The sequence below is a fragment of the Anabrus simplex genome, chromosome 7 (genome assembly GCF_040414725.1).
Source record: "Anabrus simplex isolate iqAnaSimp1 chromosome 7, ASM4041472v1, whole genome shotgun sequence".
Taxonomy (NCBI): Eukaryota; Metazoa; Arthropoda; class Insecta; order Orthoptera; family Tettigoniidae; genus Anabrus; species Anabrus simplex.
This window is the reverse complement of record NC_090271.1, coordinates 182104788-182130696: the sequence shown is the minus strand read 5'-3', so window position 1 is coordinate 182130696 and position 25909 is coordinate 182104788. Positions and strand designations below refer to the sequence as shown.

The 25909-nt window shown below is 39.0% G+C and overlaps 1 protein-coding gene across 3 annotated transcripts in view; it reads right to left on the bottom strand.

Moving 5' to 3' along the window:
• The window catches only part of mop (myopic), a 310174-nt gene that overhangs the window by 243837 nt on the left and 40428 nt on the right, over window positions 1–25909 (bottom strand). For all 3 annotated transcript variants that reach the window (XM_067151489.2, XM_067151488.2, XM_067151487.2), the window contains exon 7: window positions 9752–9993. In XM_067151489.2, the coding sequence (XP_067007590.2) occupies window positions 9752–9993 (242 nt within the window). The remainder of the gene's footprint in view (window positions 1–9751; window positions 9994–25909) is intronic.

The following is a 25909-nucleotide window of genomic DNA, read 5'->3' as shown; positions in this document are numbered from 1 at the left end:
AATGTGGACTTATTCAGATTTCCTTATATTGTGACAACCTTTTACTCCGATAGGACGTGAGGTGAATTGTGTATCGTCTGGACATTATTTATTGACTGTTACTCTATACGAGTGTCCGAGACCCGCAAACATTTTCGAGTGTTCGAAATTGAAATTTTATGGACTTGAATCTGATTGCTCCTTGCCGAGGACTCGATACTTTAAGTTATAAACTGTGTTTAATCCAAATTTAATTTACCAATCCGTAAACTGTGGTCATGAACTGTGAACTGTGCAGGTGTGAACAGCGCATCTCTATTTTAATGAACAGTGCATTTCCATTCTAATGAACAGTGTACATTTAGTTTACGAACAGTCAAAACCAAGGACGGTCGGTACTCAGTTAATTTCGTCTTTTGGTTTCAACACGTGAACGAGTTTGATTCACGAGCGGAACATCTTTATTTCATTTAAATTGAACAGTGCTTCAATGAACTTACTTCATGTTGTCATAGGTGCAACAAACTTTAAGTAACTTTAAACTGGACAATCAGTTCCGAGTGGACTTTATTTTGTGAATGTTTCTTTCACTTGACACGTGATAAAGTTAAGTGACATTTCACCGAGACATTTGTGTTTGGACTTTGTTAAAAGCATTTATAAACACTCTATCATCTGTGCAGAAGCAGCCTTTGCACTAACTCGCCCAGAGCTGAACGATGTTCATTCATGTTCACCATTTACAAGGACTACCTCGACGCCATGGATCTACAAAGCACCGAATAGATCTTCTAGAACTTCCATCGGGGGACGAATGGTGGTTCGCTGCTATGGAAAATGGAGCTGCCGGAATCCAAGGACATCGCCAGCCATAGGACGAGGAAAATTTTCGACTGTATACGCTGTACAGAGGTGATATTAATTTCAATCTTTTAATAAACTCTGAAAACAAAGTTTTTAGGATTTCTTTTAAACAAAACCCTCTCCCTCTGTATGCACTTCAGCGACTGGTACACGCCCTGCGTCTCATCTCTACCAAAGTACCAAATTTACTGTTACAGTATTATTATTATTATTATTATTATTATTATTATTATTACCGTATTTCACGGCATAATCGTCGCACTTTTTATACCAAAATTTTCGAAAAAAATTGTAGGGTGCGACCATTATACGATGAATATTTAATACCAGTATTTGTATTACTCAAAAAATGTATTTATAACTAAATTGTATTTGATACAAATTTAAGATGCACGTAATACTCGCGTTTATACATCAAAATAATTAAAATAGTCTAAAACAAAATTCATAATTTTTCGCAACAATTCGGCGAACGTTTTTCCAACCTGAAAATAAAAATGAACGTATTAAGTTAATTTGTCATTAATTTGAGTATTAAAGTTAAAATATTACACTTGCAAAAAATTATCGCTTTGTTGTGAAACGCGGACTTACCGGAACGCAATTTATTCCAAATCTTCGGTGTCGCTATCGCAGGTTTCGCTATCTGATGCGCCGTCCTCGCCTCTGTTAATACCAGTATCAGATTCTTCGTCTCCCTGCCACACTGCGTCATCTTCGGAACCGTCTAGTGCATTCGAAATCCCAGTCCTTTTGAAGCTCTTGGAGACTAGTTCAGGTGGTATAAGATCCCAACTCTTCTTCACCCACGAGCATAACAAGTCCAAGGGTGGACGCCTGATATTTCCGGCGGGCGTCAATTGCTGATCGCCGCTCAACATCCACTCGTTGTAAAATCGACGTAAGTGGTCTTTAAAGGGTTTATTAACACATACGTCTAGTGGCTGCAAAGCAGATGTTAGGCCACCAGGAATGACTATCTGTTGTGTCTTATTTGTAGTGAGAATTTGCTTCACTTCGTTCACGAGGTGACCTCGGAAACTATCTAAAACAAGCAGAGCTGGTTGTTTTAGTAGTGCACCAGGTCTTCTATTCCACACAGTTTTAACCCAGTCCAGCATGAGTTCTACGTCCATCCAACCCTTTGGTTGCACTCGTACATGAATTCCACGAGGAAACTGTATATTCTTAGGCATCGTTTTCCTCTTGAAAATGATGTAAGGCGGCAACTTTCTCCCGTCAGCTGTAATAGCTAGCATTGCCGTGCATTGCAACTTCTCACTACCGCTGGTTTTCATTAATACACTCCGTGATCCTTTTAGCGCAATAGTGCTGTTGTGAGGCATATCAAAAAAGATTGGAGTCTGATCGGCATTACCGATTTGAGAAAGCAAGTACGAAGTTTCCTTGCGCAAACGTATGACAAATCGGTGAAAATTTACAATCTTGTCCGTGTAATCAGCAGGCAACTTTTGGCTTAGTGTTGTTCTCCTTCACACTGACAGATTGTGTCGTCGCATGAACCCCTTAATCCACCCACGAGTCGCCTTAAACTGAGTTACCAGTATGTTGTGTTTGCGCGCTACCTCCTGTCCCTTAATTTGTAACATTTCATATGATACACTGCAGCCATTGTTACGTATTTCACTGACGTACCTAAACACTTCTTCGTCAATTATAGGAAACTTCCCTGTTTTAGGACCTCTAAACGCGCGTCTAGAAGGGTTTGTGCTTTTTAGCTTGTTTTTTACTTTCCGCCAGTCACGCACCAACTTTTCACTCACAGAAAATTTTCTTTCTGCAGCTCTGTTCCCATGCTGTTCAGCGAAGGCAATTACGCTTAGCTTGAAGCCCGCAGAATAGTTTCTATATTTACCCATAATCGCTTATAAATGCTTCACACGTTAATGTTTTGCGATATAAATGACTTTCCGTAATTGTTCACTATTAAAACAAATTATTTCTGCAAACACCCAAAACACAAATTAAAAACAAATTCTCACGCACACATGTCTACAGTAATCACGTCAATCTGAAACAAATAAATGCATCTGTGATCTGTCCATTCCAGAGCAGCCAATACTGTTAGGCAGCAAGGAAGCATGCAACAATTTATCAGTTTAGCTCGTTGGTTGCGACACACTACTGCGCTTGCGCAAAGCTCGCAAACCGGAGCTCTAGCTAGCGCGGTGTAGATCTACTGTATAGTTGACTGTATTCCGAGACGTCAGTAACAAACATTCATTTTTTTCAATTTCTTTTAAACATACGGTAATTAGGTTAATATTTCTTCCCAGTTATTGATGATTTTACATTACATTACTGACGAGTTTATAAAATAAAACTTTAATAGCATTGGATAATAATTATCTTGACTGCTTGGATAAAAGTTTTCATCCCATGCCCGGACACTTATGACGTAGTAGTAAGATAAGAGTCTAGCGATGACAACTGAGACATCGTAAATAATTCGGCTGAATAATTCCGTGGAAATCTGCGTTATCGTCTTGGATTTCACTTCGTGCGCAATAACACAGGAGCCGGCCCCATGGTGTAGGGGTAGCGTGCTTGCCTCTTACACGGAGGCCTCGGGTTCAATTCATGGCCGGGTCAGGGAATTTTACCTGTATCTGAGGGCTGGTTCGAGGTCCATTCAACCTACCTAGCCGGTATTTCCTGGCGACGTTGCCGATAAGCGATAACTTACAGCCTTACGTATTTCAAATGAGAACTCATAATATGTAGGTGGTGAATAAATAGTACACTGTCTCGCGACCACGTTGTCAAACTGCCGATAGCCTACCGGTAAGCATAATATGTAGGTGGTGAATAAATAGTACACTGTCTCGCGACCACGTTGTCAAACTGCCGATAGTCTACCGGTAAGCCATGCGTCGTACATATACCGGTATTATTTATTTATATGTTGTGCAACATGTCGCAAACGTGACTGTGTTACCAAATTGCCCATAAACCATACACGTATTTAAATTGCGCATTCATGTGCAACTTACGTTGCAGTTCCATTTACCTTTTAACCAGATTAGTGAACAAAATTTGGACGTGCGACGATTATGTAATTAAAGGTTTAAAGTCCGATTTTTGTATTGAAAATAAAGGATGCGACGATTACGCGGTGGCGACGATTATGCCGTGAAATACGGTATTTTAATGTGAATTTTTAAAATCTACATTATATGCAAATGGCTGCAGTTTCTGGTCCGTTTTAAGTAAAAAAAGAAAGAATACTCATGTCTATTTCACACAAACTGAACACTCAAAAATTCATTTTTTCCCTGAAAAATATGATACAAGTTGATTATCATTTACACATGTTTATGACTTGCTCTAGCAAATGTGCTTAGGGAAGCACAAAGGGTGTACACCCTTCTTACACTCTTTAAAAATGTATCTGGTCTTTTTCCTTTTACCGCTTTGACTAGTACTAATCTTGCTGCATACGGAACAGTTGTGTATTTTTTTTTTTCCCCCCCGGTAAAAGAGTAAGGGGTTTCTTGCACGCACGTGGGAGCTGAATTGCCGCTTGGTCACCAAGCCACTTGGCAGCAAGCTCCTCAACTAATGAAATTGTGAAGTCAAGTCTTGATAGGGGTTTTGTCTGGATTATCTTTATACAAAATGTACAAGTTGATTAATCATCATTTTTCCAAAAAGGTGAAATGTTACTTTTTAGAATACTTAAGTGTCAGGCGCTAATCTAAATAGCAGTATAGCATTTGATCTTATGTGTCAACTCCACCCATGTAAGAAATGTACTGCTGAATAACAGATGGCTTGCTGGTTATAAATAACTTGTTTCCTTTCTTCTTTAATTTAATTTCACTTTTCGCCTCGGCCTTTGTAGACAGGAGAAGTACTAGCAAGTGCTAGCACCTGGCAGCAGACTTACTCCTGCCAACTACTACAACAAAACATCAGCTTCTAGAAGGTTATCAGTGCTACCAACTTTAAAATTTGTTGTGTTTAGTGTTATTTAATCCAATTCTAGTCCAAACCATGTATTATACATTATTAAAACGAATAAATAACTTTGAAAAAAATTTTTGCCGAAACGTCCAATCAATCGGATGTAGGCAGTTAAAGGGTTAATATGATGAGAATCGGGACTTTGAATTTACGACGTGTTTAGCAGAAAAGCGTATTAATGAGGAACGCACTAACGAGGTTTCACTGTAATAACAGGATACGATTTGAATGCATGAATTTAACACAGTGGGCTTTCTATCCATATAATGGTTGCACCCCACCAAATATTATAATCAATTTGGTGAGAAGTGTGTCACTTTCATCTCGGGTCATTTTAAACAAGAGCATGTGTTTAGGATGGCTAGTGAGAGTTCTACTTATACCGGTAAATCCTTCACAGCTAAAGAAAAGATCCACAATGAAGAGGCAGAGTAAATTGGTAATTGTGCTGCAGGAAGAAAGTATGATGAGGTCAAGAGTAACGGTATGGTGTGTGAATAGAGGAAAAATAAATAAATAAATAAATAAATAAATAAATAAATAATAATAATAAATAGTAACCACTGGGCATTTTGCAGACAAAATGAAATGTTTTCATAAATTGAAAACAGGATAATATGCGAACAATGTGACTGAAAGGAGACAGCTTAGATGTGCAGTCACAAGTGAAATATAATATACATTAGTATGGAAAACGTGGATTTTTAATTTTACTTATCTATTATTCTGAGTTCAAAACAGACTTAAAGATGAAATTCTTGAATTAAAAAAATTAAATAAAAAAACAAGTGAAATGTGTCAGCTGAAAGCTAAATTATATAAGGCGTAAGGCTAGCCATGGATGCCTCGTGTGTGTTTCTGAACAAAATAACTCCAGTTTCTGTAAGAAAAACATTTTGTGTACCAGCTGGAGGTAATGGATGTGAAGCCAGAGTAGAGAAAACTTTCTCAAATTTATGTAAACGTCAATAACCGACTCCTACATTCATACAGTTTGTCCCACTTGTTCAAAATAACCACCAATTCACAATCACTGACAAGTTTACACAACAAAATAACTCCAGTTTCTGTAAGAAAAATATATATATATATATATATATATATATATATATATATGAGCATGGTTAAAAATGATTTGATAGAATTGGAGCATGCTCTTGTAGTACAAAACATGTTTGTTACTAATATACAGAAAATAGTGCTTGTTCTGTATATGGAGGATGTTGAAACAAAAGCTTTGAATCTCCCTCATACCGCATCATGGATATTACATACATACATACATACATACATACATACATACATCATCATTATAGACTGTTATGCCTTTCAGCGTTCAGTCTGCAAGCCTCTGTGAATTTACTAAACGTCGCCACAATCCTCGATTTGCAACTAATGTTGTGGCCTCATTTAGTTCTATACCTCTTATCTTTAAATCGTTAGAAACCGAGTCTAACCATCGTCGTCTTGGTCTCCCCCCTACTTCTCATACCCTCAATAGCAGAGTCCATTATTCTCCTAAGTAACCTATCCTCCTCCATTCGCCTCACGTGACCCCACCACCGAAGCCGGTTTATGCGTACAGCTTCATCCATCGAGTTCATTCCTAAATTAGCCTTTATCTCCTCATTCCGAGTACCCTCCTGCCATTTTTTCCATCTGTTTGTACCAGCAATCATTCTTGCTAATTTCATGTCTGTTACTTCTAACTTGTAAATAAGATATCCTGAGTCCACCCAGCTTTCGCTCCCGTAAAGAAAAGTTGGTCTGAAAACAGACCGATGTAAAAATAGTTTCGTCTGGGAGCTGACTTCCTTCTTACAGAATACTACTGATCGCAACTGCAAGCTCACTGCATTAGCTTTACTACACCTTGATTCAATCTCGCTTATTATATTACCATCCTGGGAGAACACACAACCTAAGTACTTGAAATTATCGACCTGTTCTAGCTTTGTATCACCAATCTGACATTCAATTCTGTTGAATTTCTTACCTAGTGACACCAATTTAGTCTTCAAGAGGCTAATTTTCATACCATACTCATTGCACCTATTTTCAAGTTCCAAGATATTAGACCGCAGGCTTTCGGCACAGTATGCCGTTAATACCAAGTCGTCAGCATAGGCCAAACTGCTTACTACATTTCCACCTAACTGAATCCCTCCCTGCCATTTTATACCTTTCAGCAGATGATCCATGTAAACTACGAACAGCAAAGGTGAAAGATTACAGCCTTGTCTAACCCCTGTAAGTACCCTGAACCAAGAACTCATTCTACCATCAATTCTCACTGAAGCCCAATTGTCAACATAAATGCCTTTGATTGATTTTAATAATCTACCTTTAATTCCGTAGTCCCCCAGTATAGTGAACATCTTTTCCCTTGGTACCCCGTCATATGCTTTCTCTAGATCTACGAAACAAACACAACTGCCTATTCCTCTCGTAGCATTTTTCAATTACCTGGCGCATACTGAAAATCTGATCCTGACAGCCTCTCTGTGGTCTGAAACCACACTGGTTTTCATCCAACTTCCTCTCAACGACTGATCGCACCCTCCCTTCCAAGATGCCAGTGAATACTTTGCCTGGTATACTAATCAAGGAGATACCTCGATAGTTGTTGCAATCCTTCCTGTTCCCTTGCTTATAGATAGGTGCAATTACTGCTTTTGTCCAATCTGAAGGTACCTTACCAACACTCCACGCTAATTTTACTACTCTATGAAGCCATATCATCCCTGCCTTCCCACTATACTTCACCAATTCAGGTCTAATTTCATCTATTCTTACTGCCTTATGACAACGGAGTTTATTTACCATCCTTTCCTCTTCCTCAAGCTTAATTTCACCAACATCATTTTCCTCCTCCCCATGAGCTTGGCTGTTTGCAACACCACCAGAATGATTTCCTTTTACATTGAGATGATGTTCAAAATATTCCCTCCACCTCTCCAGTGATTCCCTGGGATCTATTATGAATTCACCTGAATTACTCAAAACACTGTTCATTTCCTTTTTCCCTCCCTTCCTAAGATTCTTTATTACTGTCCAGAAAGGATTCCCTGCTGCTTGACCTAGTCTTTCCAGGTTATTACCAAAATCTTCCCATGACTTCCTTTTGGATTCAACAACTATTTGCTTCGCTCTGTTTCTTTCATCTACGTATAAATCCCTGTCTGCCTCGGCCCTTGTTTGGAGCCATTTTTGATAAGCCTTCTTTTTACGTTTACAGGCTGCTCTCACTTCATTCCACAAAGATGTTCGCCTTTTCCCATCTTTACACACAGTTGTTCCTAGGCATTCCCTTGCTGTTTCTACTACAGCATCCCTGTATGCCACCCATTCACTTTCTATATCCTGAACCTACTTACTGTCTACTGTTCGAAACTTCTCACTAATCATATCCATGTATTTCTGTCTAATTTCCTCGTCCTGGAGATTTTCTACCCTTATTTGTTTGCAGACAGATTTCACTTTCTTTACCCTAGGCCTAGAGATACTTAGTTCACTACAGATCAAATTGTGGTCTGTATCATCGAAAAATCCGCAAAAAACTCGTACATTCCTAACAGATTTCCTGAATTCAAAGTCTATTAAGATATAGTCTATTATGGATCTGGTACCCCTAGCCTCCCATGTGTAGCGGTGAATAGCCTTATGCTTGAAGAATGTATTTGTAACAGCTAAACCCATACTAGCACATAAGTCAAGCAAACGCTTCCCATTCCCATTAGCTTCCATATCTTCCCCACATTTACCAATCACCCTTTCGTATCCTTCAGTTCTATTCCGAACTCTCGCAATGAAATCGCCCATTAGCACTATTCTATCCTTGCTGTTGACCCTGACCACGATGTCACTCATTGCTTCATAAAACTTGTCAACTTCATCCTCATCTGCACCCTCACAAGGTGAATACATGGACACAATTCTTGTCCTAATTCCTCCAACTGACAAATCTACCCACATCATTCACTCATTTACGTGCCTAACAGAAACTATGTTGCGTGCAATGGTATTCCTGATGAAGAGCCCTACCCCAGACTCTGCCCTTCCCTTTCTAACACCAGTCAAGTACACTTAATAATCTCCTATCTCTTCCTCGTTATCTCCCCTTACCTGAATATCAGTTACTCCTAGCACATCCAGATGCATCATCTTTGCTGACTCAGCCAGTTCTACCTTCTTACTTCCATAAGCCCCATTAATATTGATAGCTACCCATCGAATTCCATTTAGTTCGCCAAGTTGTTTCCAAGGAGTCCCTCGCCTGTCAAATGGGAGTGGGACTCCATTACTCCCATAGGTCCGAGGCTTGCTTAAAATGTTCTGAGCTCGGTAAATTCATGAAGCAGGATGCTACCCTACTTGCACATAGTCCAAGTGAGGATCTCTCCTCTAACGGGTTATGGACCACCGGTGAATTGTATAGTCCTAGCCACCTGAGCACAAGGAGAGCCATGACTCAGAATATGTCTGAGATGCTTACTCCCATTCCATAGCAACTGGTATCCCGACTCTCAGGACCATTTACTAGGCCACTCAGCCGTTGCCCATGGTTCACGAACTAGGATGTGACTACAGTAACCCACAAACATGAACCATATGGATATTCCAGGAAGAAAAAATTGGCAAAAACATGCACTGAAGCTTCCTATTACAATGATCATTTTTAGAAATGAATGCGACATGGAGATTTTACCTGCAATTCAAGAAGGAGAAAATAAAGAACATTAAATATGCACAAGAACAAGCCATAAGTAAAAAAGACACCCGGCAAGGCAATTAATGATTAGGGAGGTCTAATGGGGGACACTGATGGTCAGTCATGGTCATACTAATACTTTAAATCATTTTCTTACAATCATTATGGTCAAAATATAAAAAACAAAACTCTCAATAATTGTGCACATACCTGTATAGGGAAGACGCTTCATGAGCTTTCATAGGTACAAGACGAGCAAAAATATCTGGTCCCGCCACTTCAGGATCATTGACAGAAAAAGGAATACCCTTAACCAGTGATGCTCCTTTTACGTCAGGTAATAAATCTCGATCCGGAACCTCTTCATGGTAAATAAACTCATTTTCATTCTTGGCAGCCTTTTTCTTACCCTCCACCACATCACGTGTGAATGCTAAAGTCTCATTCACCATCTGTAAATAAATTAATAGTCTTCACTGTCTTGCAGCTGACTTCCAATAGTTCATGTATTTCACTACATAAGCACTACTTTAAAAGGATCAAAAGAAAATACTGTCAGGAAAGAAAAGTACAGCACCATGAAAGAATTTAACAGACCCAAGAGAGGCAATTCTTTTTAAATTTCATACATGTGTATGCATTTATGAAAACAAGACACTGTTTAAAAATAATGCAAACACTATTAGTGAAGCTGGTGACAAGCCCAATATTTTTGATAATGTACACACTAGATTGTCAACATAATTGTTTTAAGGAATCAAAATGTGAAACATTTCCTCAATGATATGAAATGCAAGGATCCAACACACTGCTATGATGTCAGGAATGATAACGTAACCCTTCCAGTTTGCCCAGTAGAGTGGTGTCTATCAAGCCCTCATCTAAGTTGTCTGTCTAGGTATGCCTCAGTCTCTACTCTGAAGCTCCAACTCATTCCTCTATGTTTTACATAGTTTCTCAGCTGGTGCACAGTCTTCCCATTAGTCTCCTTTGTGCTATGATCCTCTACATGTATGCAGATGGTATGGTATTCTCATGCTCTGCATTCTTCTTGCCAATACTATGGTCTAGCGCTTTTTAGCCAGAGGCACAGGGTATGATTCCCGGCCAGGTCAGGGATTTTTATTTGGAACCGAGGGCTAGTTCAAAGTATACTACTACTACTACGTGAGAATGGTGAGTGGTAGTAGTGATTATTGTTTTAAGAAATACAACTCAACAAAGATCCTCTATTTTAACTTTACTTTTTTTATAACTGTTAGGCTTTTCAGTCTGCCAAAACTAACCGAGTACAAAAATTTATAAACTACCTGAAAGAGAAAACATATGAAAAACATATGACACATGAAAAATTAACTTAAAATTAACTTAATTAAAATTGGCAGGCCCTCAGACTGAACAACATTCAGAAGGGCTATAGTTGGATTATTTTTTTCTGGCATGACAGAACCATTGAAGTCTTGCTGATCTCAACTTTTCCTAGGAAGTTCCTCAACTCCCAATTCTTCCAGATATTTACACTCCTCACCTAATACTGCTATGTCACCTGCACTGGTCTCTTCAGCAATGCAGGTTACCAAGATCTCTGTTTCATAATGTTCAAGGATTTTTTTCTATATTGGTTTAACATTGCTGAAACACATCAAAGTTTTCAGAGACACAAGGCTGGGAAAGTGCTGGGAATGGGAAGGTAGTGGCTGTTGTCTTAATTTTGCCTGGTGTGAAAATGGGAAATCATGGAAAAACAATCTTCAGTGTTGCCAACAGTGAGATTTGAACCCACCATCTCCCGAATGAAAGCTTACAGCTACAAGATCCTAACGGCATGGCCAACTCAGTAAAATTCAAGTTTCAAAGCAGTGTGTGAGATTGGGATCGAGGTACAATTTATGCAAAGTCATTGTGATTTTTATGGGCACTTTCTTGTTCCACACTAATTTATAGAGATTAAGACCCCTTTCTTTCTATCACCCTTATCAGTTACTATATTGCATAAGCATTGTAAATGAGTTCTTGGACACATTCCAGGTATAGACCTTCAAGTTTTATGTGGCAGCCACTTCCTTCTCAAAAGACTTTCATTGCTTTAAGGCAATCCTATCCATGAGACCTATCTGTGACAATGCTTTGTACAGCAGCCAACGTATGCATACATTTCTCTACAAACGTTGGCTGCCCATGCTGTACAAAGCACCCAAATCTAAAAATTTTAGGACTGTCAAAGTCTTCTTTCAAACCTGGACATTCAGCATAAATATGCTTTGTATTTTAACTTGTTATAGACAGTTTTAATTATGAGGGACAACTTTGTGTGTTGTAACTTTAATGTGTATCTTTGTTTAATGACCCTATTTGGCTGATGATGACGTCCATGGATGTTGAAACCGGTATGCATGTTGGGTATTCCGCCCAAAGGCTGGTTTGATCCTCTACAGCTCCACCAACAGTTGTCATAGATAGCCTAAGTGTCACTGAAAAGGCATACTAGAGAAACGAGGAGTGTACCATTTAATAAATGAGGTTGTAATTTTAATCAACAACATATCTTGTACTGAAAAGGTGGATTTTGTAAAATTTAACTTTTTGTTTTGTAATCTCTATTCAATATGGACCAAACATGAAATTCATGACTTAAAAAAAAAATTATACTTTTTATTCGCTACAGTAAACCCTTGATGCATCGTACCCGGAACATTCATTTTCCCACATTCATCGTTCAATTTATTCAGTCCCAAAAATATTAATATATAAACCAATGTTCAATTTCCCGCATCTATCGTTCCTCGAACTATCGTTTTATCACATCGATCATCAAAAAAATTTATTCTCTGCCACAATTTTCCCGCACTGATCAATCATATGTAAAAAAAAAAATCAATACAGTTTTTAAAATTTAAAGCGACAGTGCACTACTCTACCATAGAATAGCAGCAACCTGGTACGCGAGAATATACGAGCAATTCTGAGTTGCTAGCCTTGAGCGATGATCTTGTAAGTTGGAGTGCTGTGCGCAGGTTATTCACGCGCCTCACGAGTCTCCTGGCGCTAATGCTTTGCTCTGACCGACTAAAAGATCTGTAGAAGCATTCTTATTTGTGGGAATTAAAACGGAGGCACCAGGGGCGTAACGTTAAGCCTGCAATGCAGGTGGGCCCGAATCTTTAGAGGCCCTGCGACCTCCTCGCAAAAAAATAAAAAAAATTTTTATTTAGTATAATGTCACTCTGCACGGAAATGATAAGGGCGATTTTCAATCAATCACTACTGATCTGCATTTAGGGCAGTCGCCCAGGTGGCAGATTCCCTATTTGTTGTTTTCCTAGCCTTTTCTTAAACAACTGCAAAGAAATTGGAAATTTATTGAATATCTCCCTTGGTAAGTTATTCCAATCCCTAACTCTTCCTATAAACGAATATTTGACCCAATTTGTCCTCTTGAATTCCAACTTCATCTTCATATTGTGATCTCTCCTACTTTTAAAGATACCACTCAAACTTATTTGTCTACTGATGTCCTCCCACGCCATCTCTCCACTGAGAACTCGGAACATACCACATACCCCTAAATACCCTCATAACCATGTGCAGGGATCTGTACCCTTTGTTTACAATCATATTTATGAGATTACCCCAATGAAGATCTTTCCTTATTTTAAGACCTAGGTATTTAAAATAATCCCCAAAGGGAACTTTCACCCCATCAATACAAGTAATTAAAACAGAGGACTTTTCCTATTTGTGAATGCCCAATAACGGACCATTTATGTTGGTATTACATACCATTTAGTGGAGCAGCTCATCTCCTTTCTCTCAAGTCTTCCCAGTCCAAACTTTGCAATATTTTTGAAACACTACTCTTCTGTCAGAAATCACCCAGAAAAAAATCAAGCTGCTTTTCTTTGGAATTTTTGAAGTTCTTGAATCAATTAATCCTGGTAAGGGTCCCATACACTGGAACCATACGCTAGTTGGGGGTCTTACCAGAGACTTATATGCCCTCTCCTTTACATCTTTACTACAACTCCTAAATACCCTCATAACCATGTGCAGAGATATGTACCCTTTATTTACAATCATATTATTTGATTACCCCAATGAAGATCTTTCCTTACATTAAGACCTAGGTATTTACAATGATCCCCAAAGGGATCTTTCACCCCATCAATGCATTAATTAAAACTGAGAGGACTTTTCCTATTTGTGAAACTCACAACCTGACTTAGGCCCGTTTATCACCATACCATTGCCTCCTGTCCATCCCACAACATTATCGAAGACATCTTACAGTTGCTCACAATCTTGTAACTTATTTATTACTCTGTACAGAATAACATCATCTGCAAAAAGCCTTATCTCTGATTCCACTTCTTTTCTCATATCATTCATATATATAAGAAAACAAAGGTCCAATAATACTGCCTTGAGGAATTCCCCTTTTAACTATTACAGGGACAGATAAAGCGTCTTCTACTTTAATTATCTCAGGTCTATTTTCTAGAAACATAGCCACCCATTCAGTCACTCTTTTGTCAAGTCCAATTGTACTCAATTTTGCCGGTATTCTCCCATGATCTACCCTATCAAAAGCCTCAGATAGGTCAATCGCGATACAGTCCAATTGACCTCCTGAATCCAGAATATCTGCTATATCTTGCTGGTTCCCTACAAGTTGAGCTTCAGTGGAATAACCTTTCCTAAACCCAAACTGCCTTTTATCAAACCAGTTATTAATTTCACAAACATGTCATAGTCAGAAAGAATGCTTTCCCGAAGCTTACATGGAATGCATGTCAAACTGACTGGCCAGTCATTTTCAGCTTTATGTCTGTAACCCTTTACTTTATACACAGGTGCTAACTATAGCAACTCTCCATTTACTTGGTATAGCTCCTTCAGGCAAACAATAATCATATAAGTACTTCAGATATGGTACTATATCCCAACCCATTGTCTTTAGTATATCCCCCAAAAACGTATCAATTCCAGCTGCTTTTCTAGTTTTTATCTTTTGTATCTTACTCTAAATGTCATTGTTGTCATAGGTAAATTTTACCGGGTGAGCTGGCCGTGCAGTTAGGAGCGCGCAGCTGTGAGCTCGCATCCGGGAGATAGTGGGTTCGAACCCCACTGTCGGCAGCCCCGAAGATGGTTTTCTGTAGTTTCCCATTTTCACACCAGGCAAATGCTGGGGCTGTACCTTAACCTTTTCACTCCCAACTATCTTTCCTGCTTATGCATGCCCCATCCCGAGTTATTTTGAATAATTACACACTAGCTGAAATAAGCTAATATTTATTTTATATTTACAACTATTTACAAAGTTTTATGACCAAAAATGAAATTAAAACATTATCCCTTCACATTTTCATCGAAACTTCACTACTGTGTGGTAAATTTCCATGCAGGGGTGTACACAAAGTGAAGCACTACACTTGACACATTCATATCTAGTTTCCTTCCTCTTATGGCTTGTCTTATTTGTCCTGGAACACACTGCATATTCTCTGGTAGGCCTTTTCTTGCTCGCTGTAGCTGGTATAGGAGACAGGAAGTGTCTTTCCACAAGTCTCATTGGTGGTGGACAGGATGATGGACGGCCTTCCTTCTTGGTAGTTTCCTGGGGGCTGCCAAACTGCTCCAGCATTTGGCGAATGAGGTTCAGTCTAAACTCCTTCAGGGACACGTTTGATCCTGTTAGCATATTCATTATTATGCAGGCATTCCTAACAATAATGTCCAGAATATGAAAGAAAAGTTTTCTGTACCATTTGATACACTTTCTTCTAAACTCGATGAAGCTGAGCTGCATATCAGCAGAATCCTCTGGTCCCATGTTTTCATTATAATCCACTATTAATTTGGATTTAGGACCTGCTTATCACACTTTGTTACGGTCACCATTTTACTGTCATGCATTGTTGAAAGTGTATACACTTCTCTCCTGTCACACCAGCAATTAAATAACAATTTATCAGTATGATGAACTTCTGTCCTTCCTTTCTTGAGTTCCTTCTCAATTGGTCCTGGCAAGCCTGATCTATTTAATTCTCACAGTTCCACATACATTTGTACCTTTCTCGTGGAGTTTCTCACAAAGAAATGGAGACATATACCAATTATCTATGAAAAGTTTATGCCCCTTGTCAAAATATGGCCTCATCAGTGTCAAAACAACCTTTCCTGATATTCCAGCCTCTTTCAATTCCTCAAAGTCAATTTCTGTACCTTTACCAACATATGATAAAATCCAGAATGTAACCAGTTTCACAGTCAGCTCACACAAGGAGTTTCAAACCAAACCCTGACCTTTTTGGTGGTATGTACTGGAGGAATGACACACAACCCTGAAAAGCACTAAAGTTTCATCAATGGCAAGGTTTTCAAATGGCACTATCACTTTATTTGGATGCATCAGAGCTGATATTACTGGTCTAATTTTATGTAGCCTATCTCCAGGTGTCGTCGTATTGTTGTCATTGAACTTCTTAGAATCATCTGATATCTGTTGCGACACATGACATTCACAAATATTGAAGTATTTATGAGAAGATGTAGGCTCCAGTAATCTGCAACACTCGGCTTCCTTACATGACCCATCAACATGGTTAGAGAAAAAAAAACAATCAATTCAGCCTCGTCTACATCATGCCATGCGTTCATTTTCTGTTGTGAGACATTAGGAGTTGCCTGCACCTCGCGAAAATATTTGTCTCCTTTGATATGTGGGAAAACAAATCCTTTGTGAGTAACGTAATGAATATTTCGTATTCGGTAGAATGTTCATTGAGGTTAAGTTTGTCCCTAATGTCAGACTGGGTTGGGTCAAAATTGTGTTTTATTGGTATCAAATTAGCGTCATTTATTCAGGTTCTACGAGAAACTGTATGTGGTGGCACTAACCTCGGTCGTTTCCGCACCATGTGATCAGGTTTGATTTCAAATTCCTCCTCCTCCCCACCTTCAGATAAATCACTCCTACTATCACTTTCCACAGAATCATTCACTAATATATTATCTTCACTATCCTCGCAATAGTCAGACTAGTCATCATTACCCAAAACATCTAAAATATCACTTTCCATCAAACTTTGTTTACTAGTGTTCGTGGATGCAGCCATGTTGGGTGACTCAAGACAGCTGTCAAAGAATAGTGTAAGGGTCAAGACTAAATATATGGCGCTTGCGATGTATCGAGATAGCTGTATTCTTCTCTGAGCATTGTCAGATGATGCATTCTCATGTTCAGCAACAGAACTGGAACACATGACTAAATTCGGCACCGGGAGAGAGCGGGACATTTGAAATACGAGTTAACTCGTGGTTGGGACAACAGAAGACACTCGGATGTCCAAGTTAACTCGGGCGTGGGAGTGAAAAGGTTCATTAAGGCCACGGCCGCTTCCTTCCCATTGCTAGGCCTTTCCTATCCCATCATCGCCATAAGACCTATCTGTGTCGGTGCAACGTACAGCAACAAGCAAAAAACAAAAAGGGTAAATTTTAATACTTCTTTATTATTAGTCACCTCCTCTATCTGTATATTATCCTTGTAACCAACAATCTTTACATACTGCAGACTGAATACTTCTGCCTTTTGAAGATCCTTACATACACACTCCCCTTGTTCATTAATGATTCCTCGTATATCCTTCTTCGAACTTGTTTCTGCCTTAAAGTACGTATACATACACTTCCATTTTTCACTAAAATTTTTATGGCCGCCAATTATGCTTGCCGTCATGCTATCTTTAGCTGACTTCTTCGCTACATTCAATTTCCTAGTAAGTTCCTTCAATTTCTCCTTACTTCCACAGTCATTTCTAACTATTTCTTTCCAACCTGCACCTCCTTAGTCTCTTTATTTCTCTGTTATAATATAGTAGATCTTTACCATTCCCTACCACCTTTAAACCTATTTTCACATTTCTCAACAACTGCTTTAAACCCATCCCCGAGTCTGTTTACATCTTTATTTACCGTTTTCCACCGATCATAGTTACTTCGTAAAAACTCCCTCATGCCCATTTTATCAGCCATATGGTACTGCCTAATAGTCCTAATTTTAATGTCTTCCTTTCTTTCACATTTATTTTTAACTACAACAAAAACAACTTCATGATCATTAATACCATCTCTTACTTCGGTTTCTCTACAGGGCTCATCTGTTTTTCCCACCACCACATCCAGAATATTCTTCCCTCTAGTTGGTCCATCACTTTCTGAATCACATGGCCTTCCCATATAACTTATTTGCCTTTTGTTGGTCATGCTTCCTGTCGTTCGCATTTCCTTCCCAATTGACATCTGGTAAAGTCAGATCTCCCGCAACAATCACATTTCCTTTCCTTGGCGTTTCCTACATAGCTGATTATCTTATCAAATAATTCTGAATCCGTGTCAGTGCTACCCTTTCCCGGTCTGTACACTCCAAATATATCAAGTTGCCTATTATCTTTAGAAACGAGCCTTACACCTAGAATTTCATGTCTCTCATCTTTAACTTTTTCGTAGCTTACAAATTCTTCTTTCACCAGAATGAATACCCCCCCCTCCCACCATTCCTATCCTATCTCTACGATACACACTCCAGTTCCGTGAGAAAATTTCTGCATCCATTATATCATTTCTCAGCCATGATTCAACTCCTATTACAATATCTGGTAAATATATATCTATTAAATTACTCCATTCTATTCCTTTCTTTACAATACTACAGCTCATCACTAACAATTTTATATGTCATCCCTACTTGAATTCCAGTTCCCTGTTCCCTTATCACCGCTCACTAGGCTATCCCATTTTCCTGAATGTACCTCCCTATAACCCTTCTAAACAAATTTCCGAACTTATATGTACCACTGCAGTTTAAGTGAAGGCCATCTGAGCACAGATCCCTATCTCCTACCCACCCATTAGGATCTACAAGGGCCGATGACCTTTGATGTTACGCCCCTTAAAACAACTAGCATCACCAAGCACACGATCTAGAAATCTCACTCCCAGTTTCCCATATATCCACTCCATAGTATCATTTAAATCCCCAATCACCTTTGTGTCATTATCGCTCCTACACAGTATTCCACTGATAACAATCTCCGCTTCCTTAAACTTCACCTGTCCCACACAAGTATAAGTGAGGAGTAGCGACTCCGAAACATATTATACAAAGAAAGGTCTCAAGCAAGGAAGTGTACCGTCACCATTATTGTATATTATATTGATGGATGAAATCATAAAACGTGTAAAACAGAGTATCAGTAGTGATGAAGTGAATGCTTTGGTATCTGCAGATGATGAGGTGATTTGGGGAAAGAGAGAAAAGGAAGTACAAAGGAGACTGGACATTTGGAACGAAAATCTGAAGGAGTTTGGAATGGTAATTAGTAAGAAGAAAACTGTATTGTACACGCACTTTTTAGTGATAGATTTTTGTACTCGGTCGAGGAGTCAGAAGGTAGGACTGCCGGTTCCGGTAGTACTGCCAACTGAATGGAAATGAAATCTGAATTGAATCGATAATATGATCGATCGATATGAATTTTCTAAACCTTTATTATCTTACGCCAACAACTGTGTCACACACACACACAATATATAATACTATATAACATTTCCCGATGCAAAACGTGTTCTTAGCATGAATTCTATAGTTTGGCTTTGCTGTGTAAACGACAACAGCACGAGTACTTAAAGTGTACGCCAGATGTCGCACAGCAATGATAAGCGATTCTTAGTTTGTGTTTCAAAGGTTGAAAATAAGAATCTCGAAGATAACCGATGTCGACCGATTCAGCACTAGGGTGTCCATGTATCGCTAAAAAGTGCGCAGATAATAGTTGTGCACTGTGGAAAAGAGAAAAAAAGAGGCCAAGTGAATATAGACTGAGAACAGTTAGAGAATGTAGAACAGTTTACATATCTGGGTAGCATTATTAATGGAAGTAATGAAATCAACCCTGAAATTAATAACAGACTAAGTAAAGGTACAATATTTTATCATCAAGTCAGAGAGCTTTTGTGGGATGACAAAGTACCCAAGAGAATGAAATTAACATTATATAAACAGTATTTCATACCAATTGTAACATACGGACCAGAAACGCTGGTAACTAATAAAAGACAAGATAGTAAGATCCAAAATATTAAGATCAGAGAAGAGCTAAATATAGAACCGTTAGTACAGAACGTACAGAAAGCAAGACTGAGATGGTTTGGACATGTAAAAAGAATGGGAAAAAAATGGGTAGCAAGAAGGGAATTTGAAAGAAGTAAAGGGAAAGAGACCCGTTGGAAAACCAAGAAGAAGGTAGATGCATCAGATTTGGAAGAACATTAGAGAAGCTGGATTGGATGTGGTGGAAGAAATGGAGCTAGAAAAGTGGAAGGATAGAAAGGAGTGGAGGAGGCTTGTTAACCACACCCGAGCGATTGGAGTGGGACATTGATTATGATGATGATGAGTAACGATACCAGAATATCATATCAGATGTGGTATCACAACATCTGTGATTTGATGATGATATTTGTTGTTTAAACGGGTCTAACAGCTAGATCATCGGTCCCTAATGGTACGAGATGGAATGAAAAGACACGATGCAGTGATTAAAATTTTAAAATATATTCACTGACTAAAATTTAAAACAAATGATGATGAAAAATGATTATGAAATTAAAATAATCAGTTGATCTAATTCACAATGCCTTATTTTCTGATAGAATTACAGAAATTGTAGATTACAATGGAATAAGGCATTGCCTTGAAGTACAGAGATACATCATTCAAGTTAGAAGTTAAAATAACTTAAAATACACAAACGTGAACTAAAATAGAGTCAACAGGATAAAAGCATAGTTAACAAAATAAACTAATAGAAAATACACTTTTACACACGATAACAAAGGCCATTATCCCTCATAAAACGGATGGTGAGGTCCGCTGACGGCGCGTCATCTTGTAGGATGAGGGAAATGGCACTCATGTCTGTGATTTAACAGGAAAGATTTTTATACCAGAACATTTTAAACGGGAAAAACATACATATCATAATGCAACAGGTTAAGGGACCGAGAATATCGCAGGTCTTAGGTGGGAAAACTTATTATGTGGAATCTTCTTACAGATTTTTACTGTATACAAGTCTACCATTATCGCTACATTTTCCCGATCAATGCGCTTTAGAATCTCAGATGGTAGTAAATCTTTATGTGGTGCTCTGTTTCGACTGCATGAAGTACTTTTTTTCATGTGGTGAAATAAGGTAAGCGGATATTTTCCCTACATCCAACTTTCTTTACATATTGCAAACTGAATATTTTTGTCTTCTGTAAGTCCTCACACATACACTCTCCTTGTTCCTTAATGATCTCTGGAATGTCTTTCATGGAACCAGTTTCTGCATTGAAGCACATATACATACCCACACCTGCCAACTTTAAGAAATAAAAAACAGGAAGATTTTTTAATTCTTCGATTTCATCACGTATACTGCGCCATGGTCCTGGTGAGAAATGGACAGGATAATTATAATTTCGTGTGGCTATTTCTAGCCGAGTGCAGCCCTTGTAAGGCAGACCCTCCGATGAGGGTGGGCGGCATCTGCCATGTGTGGGTAACTGCGTGTTATTGTGGTGGAGGATAGTGTTATATGTGGTGTGTGAGTTGCAGGGATGTTGGGGACAGCACAAACACCCAGCCCCCGGGCCACTGAAATTAACCAATGAAGGTTAAAATCCCCGACCCGGCCGGGAATCGAACCCGGGACCCTCTAACCGAAGGCCAGTACGCTGACCATTCAGCCAACGAGTCGGACATGGACAGGATAAAAGGCATACATATCTACAGTTACACTAAACATCCTTACATTGACAAGTAAATGTGAAGAACTGGTGGATTTGATAGAGAAGAGGAAACTTTGAATCCTTGGCTTAATGGAAAGGCCCAGGAGTAAAACAACTGAGGAAAGGATATAAACTTCACTGGATGGGTAACAAAACCGAAGCTAGGAATGGTGTCGGATTTGTATTGAGAGAAGATATATAGATGCTGTAAGTGAAGTGATATATGTGAATGACAGAATAATCAAACTGGATGTCTCTTTCAGTAAGGAGGTGTTAACCAGTCATACAGGTATATGCCCCACAGTCTGGATGTGATGTAGAATAAAAGGAGCAATTTCGATCTGACCTGGAGGAAGCTACTGAAGGAGTGGAAAATTTATTTGTAGTGGGTGATCTGAATGCACAAGTGGAAACAGGCAGACTTGAGTATGAAAATGTGTTGGGCCTGCATGGTTTTTGTACCAGGAACCAGGAAGGTGGACAACTTCTAGATTTTTGTATGAGAAATGGCATAAAAATAAATGACACCTGGTTTCAAAAGCAACTATCTCACAAAATGAGGTATAATTGGGATGGACAATCCAAATCCGTAATAGATTACACAACATCTGACAGAAAAGCTGGTCAAACTATTTGTGACGTTAAGGTTGTACCAAGTGAGAGCTTAGATGGTGACCATAGACTGCTTCTTGCAATCATCAAAAATGTAAAAATCCACACACCAGGGAAAACCAAAAAACCAAAAATTAAAACCTGGTAAATGAAAAAAGTAGAAAACAAAATGATGTACACAAAAAAAGTGGCCTACAAAATACCTGCACAGACAGAACACACAGAGGAAATACAGAGTGGAACGGATTCAAAAAATGTCTTGTTGGAACTGCTGTAGAAATATGTGGCAAAACTATTCTCCGGACCACCTTTTGAGCAGACTAAAGCGGAAGTGAGTGTATAGACCAGGGGATGGCGCGGGCGACAGGGGCAGCGCCTTCGGTGTTGTCACACGGTAGGTGAGGGGGCAAGAGGGGTGCGCTACTCAGAGCGAGTTTTGGCAATGTTGCAGTCAATGCGGAGCTGCCATACTTACTCACTCAGTGGATGTCCTGAACACGTGTGCTTCGCTTTTACAAAAACAGTGCATGTGCGTATTGTGTGCTAATTCATAATTCTTGTAGTCTCTTGTACGTTTGTAGGTTTCTTCTTACTCGTTATTGGATATTATTGTGCGATAGATCCGGACAAAAATTCACCAGACTGTTATCAGTTGAAGAAGAAACGCAAGATTTTTACTTCCGGCGAGAGAAATATGATTTTGTCTGTTTATAAGCATTTCCGAGCGAATAGTATTGACGACGGGATTAGTTTACCTCGTGTGCTGACCTCGGTTCTGATTCTGACTTGGGTGTGCAGCCACTCGACAGTGACACAGATTAATTACTGCGGCACAAGGTAAGCTAACGCTGAAACCTCCTGCATGATAATAATAATAATAATAATAATAATAATAATAATAATAATAATAATAATATGTAATAATATTTTTATAAAAATATATTTGTAATAACTAATTTATTGAAATTGTACTGGACAAAGCGGAGGTGGGACAGGTTTTTGCCTGGATCCCCAACTTCATCAGTCAGTTCCAAGCTAGTTCCAGTACGAGTAGGCCCATATATAATCCTCACTTCTCTCCCATTTTCATAAATCGCTCGTGAGTAGCAACTCATTTCAATCAGTAATCAGGCCATATATTTAGATAATAATAGTGAATAATAAATAATAAAATATTATATATATATATATATATACTGTATATTGATGATAATAATAATAATATGACATAATACTTTTATAGCCCGCCTCTGTGGTGTAGTGGTTAGCGTGATTAGCTGCCACCCCCGGAGGTCCGAGTTCGATTCCCGGCTCTGCCACGAAATTCAAAAATGGTACGAGGGCTGTAACGGGGTCCACCCAGCCTCGGGAGGTCAACTGAGTAGAGGTGGGTTCGATTCCCACCTCAGCCATCCTCGAAGTGGTTTTCCGTGGTTTCCCACTTCTCCTCCAGGCAAATGCCGAGATGGTACCTCACTTAAGACCACGGCCGCTTCCTTCCCTCTTCCTTGTCTGTCCCATCCAATCTTCCCATCTCTCCACAAGGCCCCTGTTCAGCATAGCAGGAGAGGTACTGGTCATTCTGCCCAGTTGTATCCCCGACCCAAAGTCGGGAACTCCAGAACACTGTCCTTGAGGCGGTAGAGGTGAGATCCTTCGCTAAGTCCGAGGGAAAAGCCAACTGTGGAGGGTAAACAGATTAAGAAGAAGAAAAATAATATTTTTATAAAAATATATTTGTAATAGCTAATTTATTGAAATTGTACTGTGAAATTGTACTTAGTACATTAAAATTGTGAAAGCCTCCGTGGCTCAGGTGGCAGCGCGTCGGCCTCTCAACGCTGGGTTCCGTGGTTCAAATCCCAGTCACTCCATGTGAGATTTGTGCTGGACAAAACGGAGGCGAGACAGGTTTTTCTCCGGGTACTCCGGTTTTCCCTGTCATCTTTCATTCCAGCATCACTCTCCAGTATCATTTAATTTCATCTGTCGGTCATTAATCATTGCCCCAGCGGAGTGAAACAGGCTTCGGCAGCCAGCTCAATTCCTGTCCTCGCCGCAAGATGGGGCTTCATTTATTCCATCCCTGACCCGGCCATTGACTGGAAAACAGATTGTAGGTTTTCACATTTAAAATCTAATTCAGTAAATTAATTGTTTAAAGTTGTAAGCCGTTAAAAACTGTATGGGATTCTAACACGCATTCGTTAATGTATTAATTATTTTAAATTCATTCGAGGTTCAATCCGTGAGCTGTGCTGTATTATAGTGGTGGAGTACTACTTTGAATCGCGCGCCGGGTCATTTGGCAGCCACGGCGAGTGTGACGAGACAATGACGTCACTTCCGCTTTAGTCTGCTCAAAAGGTGGTCCGGAGAATAGTAGTAAAGTAAAGAAAAACAGCCTGGTGGAATGATGAAGTAGAGAGTGCAGTTCAGAAGAAAAATGAAGCAAGAAAGGCTCGAGATAAAGAAATTCAAAAAGGAGATGAAAAAGATGAATTAAAAATGAGTGAATTACAACAGACATACAGAGATTGTAAACTGCGAGTGAAACATATAGTAGAAGAAAAATAAAATTCTTGGATTGATTTTACCAATAAATTGGAAGATAGTAAAGCTAATTCCAAATTAATATACAGTGTTATTAGAAATACCAGGAGTAATTATGAGCAAATAACAGCTTTACAGAAACTAGATGGGAGCATCACTAGGGAAGACACAGAAATAAGAGAAATTATGAAATTGTACTTTGAGAATTTATACAATGGTTTAACGAAGGACTCCAGTCCTAATGCACAGATTCAGTCAAGCTGCAGTGATAATATATCTGAAGAAACGCCACCAACTTGGAGTGAAGTAGAATCAGCCTTTAAAATTATGTGCAATGAACAAGTTACTGGCTTTGATGAAGTAAGTGCAGACATGATTACAGCTGCTGGCCAACAAGGAATTCAATGGCTATACAGGGTGATAAGGGCAATATGGAAAGATAAAATAATATCAGATGACTGGAAAAAGAGAGTTATAGTTATAGTTCCCCTGTTCAAGAAAAGAAGTCCACAAAAGTGCAGCAACTTACTGTCCCATGGTTTAAAAATATTTGAGAAGATTCTTGAGAAAAGATTAAGGAAAATTATTGAACCCCATCTGCAAGAAGAACAATACATTACATTAAGTTTGAGTATGGTACATGTTTTGCCTGACATTGCAGGCATCATCAGCCATTAATTCTATCTCCAAGTCAGAGCTCTGAATGGATGCTATTTTAGGATTAATCATAGTCAATATTATTTATATAATAGTGCAAAGGAGTGATCAAGCCGTCCATGTTTTAAAGTTCAAATGTGACATTCTACTCTTGTTCACATTTAATGGAAATATATCGACTGTTAACTTTCATAATATCGGTAATCGCCTTCAAATGTCGACGAGAGAACTTGCTAGTGCATATAGCAAGGAAACGATACCGAAGGTGATGAATCGCATGCAAAATAATGGCTGGGATGCATAAATATAGGTAACGGAAAAAATGGTGCCCGCTTAACAGCTCATAATAACGGACGTGTTAGTGATAGGGCTTTCGCTGTAATCGAAGGATAATGCACAGTTTAACCCTGGATTACTTGCTTTTGTCTGCCGGATGACGCACGTGCATATATTAGTAGCTCCCCTTCCCCCTCCCGCAAAGGTATGTTTTTCACTTTCTCTCTAGCTTCCTTTGTACGAGTCCTGACCTTGCAGAGAACAGTTGTGTCACCGTACGTTGCTTTATTCCGTCTCTATGGTGACACCCTGAGGTACGAATGCTTACTGACGTTACTTTTATATTTTATACGTAGATAAACAGTTATTTATTTATTCGTTTACTCTGCATATTCTAAAAATAAATAATAGCTTATTGCACACTGTAACAAT